This window comes from Malurus melanocephalus, unplaced genomic scaffold (assembly GCF_030028575.1).
Source record: "Malurus melanocephalus ecotype Western Australia unplaced genomic scaffold, MMel_1.1 scaffold_603, whole genome shotgun sequence".
Classification (NCBI taxonomy): Eukaryota; Metazoa; Chordata; class Aves; order Passeriformes; family Maluridae; genus Malurus; species Malurus melanocephalus.
Window position 1 is genome coordinate 177,111 of NW_026623835.1, and position 10,079 is coordinate 187,189.

Genomic DNA, 10,079 nt, shown 5'->3' on the forward strand with positions numbered 1-10,079 from the left:
ACTTTTTCCTGGTGAATGGGACTGCCCCAGTACTTTSCCTGGAAATCACAGCTCTGCTTCCTCAGCCCCGTGCTGAAGCTGTGTTTTCCTGGGTTCGTTTGTGCCCATGGGGATGTTTCTGGAGATGTTTCTGGGGCTGTTTCTGGGGATGTTTTGCGATCGTTGGGGCTGTTTCTGGGGATGTTTCTGGGGATGTTTCTGGAGATGTTTCTGGGGCTGTTTCTGGGGATATTTCTGTGGATGTTTCTGGGGATGTTTCTGGGGCTGTTTCTGGGGATGTTTCCGGAGCTGTTTCTGGGGATGTTTCTGGGGATGTTTCTGGAGATGTTTCCGGGGATGTTTCCGGGGATGTTTCCGGGGATGTTTCTGGGGATGTTTCTGGGGATGTTTCTGGGGATGTTTCTGGGGCTGTGGTGCTCTGTGTGCAAAGGCTGTACGTTTCTCACCCTTTGTAACCTACAAAGCCCTTCTTGCTGCAACCTCATTTCTCTGCAGAAATGGGAAAAGGTCACTCAGTCCCTCACCTACTAATCCACTAATGGATGTAATGGTGAGTGRGTGTTCAGCTTTCATCTCCCCTCTCCAGTCCTTACCTCACAGCTCCATCAAGCCAGGCTCAGGTTTCTGTGCTGAAACCATGGCAGCTGCCAGCGTCTGACCTCCAGCCTCCCTCGACCTCAACAGGCATTAAATAGCGGGGCAGTGGGGTTGGGATGAGATCTGCTGCCATGATTCCTGACTTGGAGGAAAGTGGCTTGGGACAAACCCAAAAGCTGTGTTTCCCTAAAGGGGGAGGTGCCTTTTTTTGGTAGAATTTTAATAGGCAGGCTAAAGAAGGGGAGAAATGCACAAAATTGCTGAAGTTGGCCCAACGACTGACAAAACATCTTTCTCTAAGACATTTCTTGAAAGCAGCATTCATCTGGGAAATATGAGATAAGTAACAGGCTGTGAGCCTGTTTTATGGAGCTGTGCTCAGGCCAGGGAGGACATGGGCCCCAGCTGGGACATCCCATGAGTATCCATGCCTGGCATCCTGAGCTCAAGGCACTGGGGATGCCCTGACACCTCCAGTAAAGGGTCTTTACTCAGCCTCAGCCCCCGTGTCCCCAACTGCAGCGTGTCCCTGGCAGGCACAGATGGAGACACCTGCCCAGTGTGGCCACCCAGGCTGACGGTGATGTTACAGCACAGTCTCTTCCAACAGCACATGGGGGTTTATTCATTCTTTTGTTTTTACAACAGCAGCCAAGGGAGACGCTTTGTCACCGCCTGTGACCAAAGAGCACAAAGGGAGAGTGGCTGAAGAGTTTGAGCTGTAATAAAACGCTCACTGGATCGATCTTGGCTCAGGATTTGTTTCCCTTCTTGCATTAACTCCCCATCGATTTCTGTGATGACCTTAGAGCATATGGTCTGGTTGGCCTTCTCCCTCAGCTGGCAGCACCCCTGTGCCTGCACCWTTCTCTCCTGAGCTGAATTGCTCATGGGCCAGCTCGAAAGATGGGCTCTGGGGTAAGCAGGGCTTTGCTTTTGCCTCGTGGTCATCAGAGGTTTGTTGATGTGTGTTTGTTGCTCTAATTAKTGTACAGTGCTATATGGTTGGATCATTATTTTAGTGCAGTATCCCAGTAAACCAGATCCAAGGCTCAGAAATCCTGGCAGAAGGTAAAGAAGGGGCTTGGGTTTGCCCCAGAGATGCTCCATTTCCCGTGATGGGGATCCTGGTAAGGCTGTGTTTGCTGCTCTATCAAAGGAGCTTGAGGCACAAGGATGGTCAGGGGCAGCTCCTGCTCACTGGAGCAGCTGATTGAGGTGATGCTCATGGAAAGCCCTTTCCCAAGCCAGGCTGGGCTCTCCAGTGCTACCAGAGACCAGTGAGGTAGTACAGAGCAAAACTCTTCCCATCTTTGCAAGGGACAGTGTGGGGTTAGCAGCTGTCACTCACTCGTGAATGTGAGCTTCATTCTTGCTCCCTCTTACCTCCAACTCTCACAGTGAAATTATTGAACAGCACTTCTGTGGAAAAGGACATTCCCTGGGGTCGTGGTGGGGCTTTGGGTCCCTTTGCCTGKGTGAATCTGTGTCCAAATCCCTTTGAGCAGGGGGTGGCAGCAGCAGTGCCCGGGGTGAGCGTGGGGATGGGGACAGTGCTGACTGTGCTGTCCCAGCTCCCAGTGTCGAGTGCTGCTGTTTCCAGACACTGCTGCTGTGCTGGGCTGCTTGGCTTCATTTGGCTTTGCACATTTACTGGACTTTCTACTTAATTATTTATGAGTGTGGATGCTCTAAATAGGAAGAGGAATGGTGACTCTCCATGTTTCCTTTCCCCTGTGCTGCTGGATCGTTTTGGTGCTTGTGATTCACTTTTTAGTCCACCCAAAGACAATTTTCTGTAAAACATTGACATCTAGTGGCTTTTCTGCCAAAGGAAACGATAGGGAACAAAAGTTTGACTTCAAGGTGGCCAGTCACAATGTCACTTGAGAAAGCAGATTAATGTCCTCCTCCTCCTTGCACAGCACCAAGGACATGGCAATCACACCCCAGGGGCTCAGGGCTGGGTGTCCTTCTGGAGGAGTGGCTTTCCCTGGCAGGACTGTTTGCCTTTTGAGCTACTTTAATTCCATTTGCTTAAGCAGATGGCTGGTATCCTGAATGATCCTCCACATCATCCAGATGAGGCCGTGGTCATGTTAGTGAAGGTCCAAAGAGCTGTGTCCATCTTCAGGCTGTGAGAGTGGACAACACAGTGTTTGGTGGTGGATATTAATGTGATATCCAGAGTGAGCTCTGGTCAAGTTCTGTGCTTCAACTTGCAGCTTTTCCAGCTGATGGCGTGACGGGTTCCCTGTGGCAGTGTGTTCCCCACATGTGCTACTTTCTTGTTAGCCCAAACGAAAACCAGCACTTCCCCTGAAAATGTTTTCTCCTACAAAATGCTGTAATGCATCCTTTAATTTCCTGTTAGTCACTTAGCTCTCCTCTCTCATCGTTTCAGTCCTGTATCAGATGGAGGCAGGAGGATGAAACAGGATTTACATGGGCTTTCCCAAGGTCCTCCTTAGGGTGGAAGGGGGTTGGGGCTTCTGGCCACACCCCATTTATTTGTCCTGTGAAAGGAAATGTGCTGTAGGAAATGCCTTCCTCAGAGGTGTTGTGCTGCTCTGGGGTGGTGCAGCTGGACCCACGGCTGCTCACCAGGAAATGTGGCAYGGGCAGCTCTTTGTGATCTGTGGAAACCCATCAGTGCTCTGCTGTAGAAGGAAATTAAAGAGCCAGAGCTACCGGTGTCCTGCTTGGGTCRTGGCTTACATCCTGGGAGATGTTTCAAGGATTCTCCTGCAGTCTGGGGTGGCCCTCGGTTGCAGCAGCAGCAGGAGGGTGTTGCTGCATGCACAGCCCAGCACAGAGGGGACTCTGGGGTGCCCTTGGGCTCTGTRGAGACAGCACCCGTTAAACAGAGACAGCTCTGTGTGTGGGTGGGTAGATCCAACCCTTCCACTCCCCCAGGATTAGCTCAGCCGTCCTTCACCCTGCGGAGGTGAGCTCACAGAGGAGTCTCTGCAGCAGGGCTGCTGAAAGCCTCTTAAGTGCATCTCCCAGTTTGTATCGATTTTGAGCGTTAATGCGCTGTGTGTGGAGACACGCGGGACTAAACTCTGTTCTCCTCTCCCCTCGGCAGGAATTTCTACTACATCACCATCCTGCGTGACCCCGTGTCCCGCTACCTGAGCGAATGGCGCCACGTGCAGCGAGGAGCCACGTGGAAAGCGTCTCTGCACGTGTGCGATGGCCGCTCCCCGACCACCGAGGAGCTGCCCAGCTGCTACAGCGGGGACGACTGGTCGGGCTGTTCCCTGCAGGARTTCATGGACTGCCCCTACAACCTGGCCAACAACCGCCAGGTGCGCATGCTGTCCGACCTCAGCCTGGTGGGCTGCTACAACCTGTCGGTCATGCCCGAGGAGCAGAGAAATAAGGTTCTGCTGGACAGTGCCAAGGAGAACCTGAAGCGGATGGCTTTCTTCGGCCTGACCGAGTTCCAGCGCAAGACTCAGTACCTCTTCGAGAAAACTTTCAACATGAACTTCATCTCGCCGTTCACGCAGTACAATAGCACAAGGGCCTCCAGCGTGGAGATAGACAAGCAGACTCAGCAGCGCATCGAGGCCCTCAATTTTTTAGACATGGAATTGTACGATTATGCAAAAGACCTGTTCCTGCAGCGCTACCAGTACATGCGGCAGAAGGAGCACCAGGAGGCGCGGCGGAAACGCCAGGAGCAGCGCAAGATCCTGCGGGCGAAGCAGGCRCACCTGAGGGAGCAGGGGGACAACATCTCCAGCACTGACTACACGGGGAACGTGGAGCGCTGGCGGCGATAGTGGGGGAGCCCAGCCCAGCCCAGCCCAGCCTGCAAACGGAGAGCACGATGCTTCTCGAGGGTCTGGAGCAAAAAGAGGTCGAAATGTTGCCTTTGCAGTTGCCTTTGCAGTAAATGTTGTACTGTACGTGGAACATTTAATCTTAGCGTGTAATTAAATTGTCCTTTTTAGGGTTTGTTGGGTTATTTATGGAATATGGGGAGCCGACTCGGCTCATCGGAARTGTTTGCTTGGACGTTTATTTAAAAGAAGTGAAAGGAAAAAAAAAATYCTTAAATTAGTTATGAGTACAAAATGGGATGCTGGAAAATGTTTATGATGCTCGGCTGAAATCTATCTGGAAAGCAAACTCATTTCCTAATAACGAGCATTTAGCATACTCTCACAATACAGTATATGAGCAAAACCTTTTCCCTTTGATTTTATCTTAATTTTATTTTAATAATGTGTTTTCAAGGGCACCAACTGCTTATGATATTTACCAACTTAAAGAGTGGACAATGAAGGGAACAATAAAGGTCTAGAAAAATTATCGACTAGTTTTATGTATAATATTGGCTTTTAAAATTAATAGAAGTAATTTCTCTAGTTATATAAATATTTAAAATTTTAAACTTTTTCTACCTACTGCTGTTTAGAGTTTTAAGCTTGGTCTATCTCATACTAAAAAAAAAGAAAAAAAAAAAGACATACATACTTTTTCTGAACTCAATGCCAATGTTATAGACACTGTTTCCAGAATTTTTCAGGGCAGTATGATTTTAACCATTCTGGAAGAGTTACAGCACATTCTCATGTTTGTTTCATAGAGCCTTCTCCAAATTATAATCCTGTGACAGTGTCTCATTATAAGTCTTTCTTACCCATTAGAGTACATAATGCTGAATTTATCATTCCTTAATAATTGGTGGTATAAACTAGATGAAATTATGTTGCCGATATTTGTGTAGTGTCTTTAAAAAGTCATAAAACTCTCTAATCCCAGCAATATTATGAGGAGAATTGCTCAATGGAAGTAGATTTACACTTGAATTAGGATTTACTCCCAGTAAATCTTTGCAACACCAGATAAGAACAGGGCTTTCTTTTCCTTTTTTCCTATGCTCTTGAGCCCTTCATAGCRATGACAGATGAGGAGTGACAGTGAGGGAAGCTGGTTTTTCCATAGCCATAGTTACCCAGGAGGAGAAGGAGGAGGATGTGGTGCATGGGGTTCAGCAGCTTGCTCTGAGCAGGCTGTGCTGGGGCTGGGGGTGCAGAGCTGGAGCGGGGTCACCCCCAACCCTCCGGCTCACCCGGACCCGCAGGGACAGCACACGGGGTGCGAGGGGCTCCTATAAATCTCTATGCAAAAAAATAAAAAAAAACCTCTGCAAGGCTTGGGCCAGACGTTCAGCAAGTTGAGAACTTTTGTCCTGCAGTGCTCCYGAGCTTGGCACTGAGCGGAGACTCCCGAAAGGGCCCTCTGTGTCCCCAGGGACACGATGCTTACAAGGCTCGCTTGCACTGTTGCCTTTCACCTGTAGTACTCTATACACCATGAAGGCAGGGGGGCAGAACATGAGGCAGAAGGCTTTAAAAACATCTGACAGCTCCATGCCTGAGTTACCTGGAAGTGGTTTTACATCTGATGTTGTGTGGCAGCCCGGGGGCAGCAGCCCTGCCAGGGGCAAGGGGAGAGCAAAGCAGCAGCAAACCAATACCCTGCATTAGCAGCTTCGAGAAGAGAATAACTTCATGTACAGCAATTTTWTTTTTTTTAAGTGAGAACTGCAGTTGCCAATATGATGTCTCAGTTGTACTTTGGTTTTCACAGGGGAAGGTAATTGGCTCTTGAAACTGAAAGGCACTGCTGTAAACAGGACTTAACCATGGGCGAGCTGGAGGCCTGTTGCAGGAGGTGCATCTTGTTTTTATGCTGTGGTGTGCATGGTTTACAGAGACTAGTTGCATTTTCTTTGTGTATACTGTTTATTGTATATAGGGGATGTACGAATATAAGGATACCATTTTGTCATAACCATATCAAACTCTACTGATTTCCACCTAGACGCTGTCTTATTGTGTAGATTTACAGGCCGATCCACTGACTTTGATTGTGTAATTTAACAATAGAACTGATAAATAAAATTTAACTACAGACTTCTGATTTTCATGTGATTATTTCTTTTTCTGAYGGTGTGTTGAGAGCTGTGCAGTTCAGAATGGATGGTAATTCCGACATGAGTGAAATTGCAGTTGACAGCAAGTGCGTGAGATTGAAATCACGGCTTTCCTGAAGTGTATTTAAACTGCAGCTTTCAAGGGCAAAGCCACTTTGGACTTTAGTCTGGTTCAGGAGTTACTGCAGAGGTTTTGACTTCTTTTCTGAGCATTCCTCAGAAAAAGAAGGCTGCGGTTTCTGATGATTTTAAATGATTGTCAATGGTCTGCACCATTAAGGAGTTCTTTCTATGTGTGTATGCATATGATTTATTTCTTTATGAGATACCTTCCATTTYTGCTCCAGCTGGCACTGGAGGATGCTGCCCAGCCACAAAAAAAATTGGCAGGGACACCTTCCACTATCCCGGGTTGCTCCAAGCCCCATCCAGCCTGCCCTTGAACTCGTCAGGGATGGGGCATCCACAGCTTCTCTGGGCACCCTGTGCCAGGGCYTCACCACACCCACAGAGAGGAATTTCTTCCTGATACCTAAAGTATATCTGCTCTCTTTCAGTTCAAAGCTGTTCCCCCTTGTCCTATCTCTCCATGCCTGAGTTGAGGGTTGTTCAAACTCCCTCCCAGCTCTCTTGGAGCCCTTCAGGCACTGGAAGGGGCACTGAGGTCTCCCCAGAGCCTCCTCCAGGCTGGCTACCCCCTGTTCTCCAGCCCTCGGAGCATCTTCTTGGGCAGAAATGCCATGAAGATAATTGTTTACAGTTGGATGGAGGCATTTTTTTCCTTGGTGGCTATAAAAGACCCACASGTTTGCCAGGCTTGCAGCAGGACAGGTGACATGAAGGTGTCCACGGGACACTTTGCCTTGATCTGTTGGAATTTTCCTGAGGACAGAGCTGTCTTTCAGCTGTGAGTGCCTGCAGGGACACCTTTCCTCTGTGAGRTTTTTGAGTCCTGGGGAGCAGGGAGTGGAGGGGTGTGCTGGCAGATTTGGCTGGCTTTACAGACAGGGCTGTAGTGCCCTGGGGGAGCTGCACTGGAGCTGCTAATGGGATGGAGGTCATGCAAAATGCCTCCCTGCAGCTAGAAAAGCGYCCAGCAGTGAAATCAGGCATAAAAACAACTGGGGTTACCTTTTGAGGGGAGTAATTTGACAGCTGAGAAAACTCTTACTGCAGGAGAGGAAGGATGGAGGAGCAGGGGATGTGTTTGGATGGACAAACTTCGGAAGCTGAGGAGCTTCAGCAGAGTGCAGTAGCTCTCAAACCCCCCAGCGAGTTTGGGAAAGCCTGGAGTTAAGAAAACTCTTTGGAGCACTGAGCTACCTCTTAAGTTTCCAGGAATGGAAAGCGATGTCAGCACCTCTGGCACTGCCAACATCCACCCAGGCCAGTCATTGTGGGCTGAGGGCTGTTCTAGAAATGGAAATGTGTAGTGCTGATATCAATGTTAAACTCTTGATTCTTTTTACCCTCCAAAGTTTGGAAAGTTGGTAACTCTGAGACCTGCATGGCCTTGCAAAGGGCCCTATTTGAGGCTAATAGTTTGGGACAAAAGCTTTCCAGAAGGATCCCTGTTATTTAAAGGTTGTTGGAAGAGAACTGCTCTGCTGATTTTTGTCAATGACCTTTGCATCCTCTTTAAATGACATATGATCCATTTTAGTGTGCTATAATACATGTTTGCTTCCAATGATGTCATTTTTGAGTAAAAATGAACTAATGGACCTTTTCATGTAGTTTTTAAAATTCAAACATTATCCAAAATGGTCAGAGCCATGAGTAACACCTGACAGACACCAGTGCAATTGCTGCTTCAGCTGTTTCTGCTCRTGAAATCCGTGAGGAGAACAAAACCGATACATCTTCTCTCTTAAATTTGAGCCAGAAATGTCAGGTAGTTGAAGGAACTGTCAAGCTAATGTAAACTTTCAGGTGCAGCTGCCAGGCTGGCCCAGTACCCCCAGGGAGGCACAGAGAGCAGCTCTGGTGGAGAGGTCACCCTTACAGAGAAGTCTTTTGCAGGGGAAGTGTTTTCCAAGTAGGTGATATATTTAAATCTTCCTCTGACTAAAAATATCCCCATCTCTAAAATGTTTGGGTGRAGCTGGGGGTGTTTTGGCTGTTGCTGGACCCTGCTGGGGTGGCCGTGCCTGGGAGGGGACAGTGGAATATCCTTCATAAATGGGAGTGGGGGTGCTGGGATGGGAACCTGGGGTCTCCAGCCTCCAGAATGGATGGAGCACTGCCAAACCAGGCTGTGATCTRAATGAGGGTGGGCTCCAGGCTCTGCTGGCACCGTGTCCTTCTTGCCCTGCTGGCAGCCCTGCAGCCGCCTGCACAAACCTTCCCGAGCAAACGGCGCAGCGTCTGAACTCTTACCTATGAAATTCAATTCTGGGTTTCCTAAAGCAATCTCCCTGTTCCACCAGCCTCATCAGGGAAGAGTGTAATTTCATTTAATCCATTTCTTGAGTTCAGAGTGAGCGGCGTTGCCGTCATGCTAATATCGCTGCTCTGCCATCTSTAGAGACGGAGTGACGAGTTTGGGCCTGAAATCGAATTTGGCTCTGAGCTTCCAGAGGATCTATCAGCCAAATTACCCGTGGTCTCTGCCCAGCAGCTCTGTCATGCAGTTTAGCTCTGTGAGGATACATTAGGCCAGGCAGGAGAGGTTATATCAGTTTTTGTTTCGGGAGCAATGAAAYGCTGAAACAATATATATGCAAAGCAATCAGAATAGTTACAGTGAGGGCTGAGTGTTCATTTTCAGGACAATACAACCACTGCCTTTTGGTATCCTCAGCKGTTTTAATTTATGTATTCCCTCGTATGACTGCAAAGAAGGTTTTCACTTGATAGGATGTGCACAAGCAGYTGTGGACATAAACATCTACATAAACTATAGAGATTAATGTCAAAAATATGTATTTTCTGATGGGCATTCATGGACAGAGGGATGCAAATGGATCCTGGCACAGCAYTCACTTGAGCCCTCATTCTGATAACGATGTCTCAGCTGCACAGCAACAGTTGGTGGCCAATGGCACAACACTYGTTTTGCCAGTGAATAGCAATTTTTCTGATAAATGAAGTTTGGGAATGATGAGAATTACAGTGGGAAAAGGATGAGTTCAGGRGACTGAAGGAAAGCGGAGATTTTGGAACAGTTCTATGTTTTGAGGTTCTCAGTTCACACTTCATTATCCGTCTTTGAAATYACATTCTTCTTTTAAATGCTGTCTTCAGATTGTAAAGGCAATCTGTAATGAGCTCAAATGATCCACAAGCAGAATTAAACCTTTGATTTCAGGTTAAACAGTTTAGCCTTACTTGGGATTGAAATTTTGTGACCTTTTCCTTTCAAAAAGCCCCACAAATATAAACTGCTGATTTTTGGGTGGGCTGTGGCTGTAAAAGGTCTCTCTCCCCATTGCAATCACTCTTTGGTACTTGATGCAGCTCTGTACTGTTACTAATATTAGGTGAAGCGCATGGAAACTATTCTTTTGTGCCACTTAACAGGGGGTTA

At 47.9% G+C, this 10,079-nt stretch overlaps 1 protein-coding gene across 1 annotated transcript in view; it reads left to right on the forward strand.

Annotated features, from left to right (window-relative positions):
- HS6ST2 (heparan sulfate 6-O-sulfotransferase 2) overlaps nucleotides 1-6,530 on the forward strand; it is a 122,361-nt gene extending 115,831 nt beyond the window's left edge. The window contains exon 2 of the mRNA XM_057383028.1: nucleotides 3,686-6,530. Coding sequence (XP_057239011.1) covers nucleotides 3,686-4,388 — 703 coding nt within the window. The 3' untranslated portion in view covers nucleotides 4,389-6,530. The remainder of the gene's footprint in view (nucleotides 1-3,685) is intronic.
- Nucleotides 6,531-10,079: the final 3,549 nt, after the last annotated feature.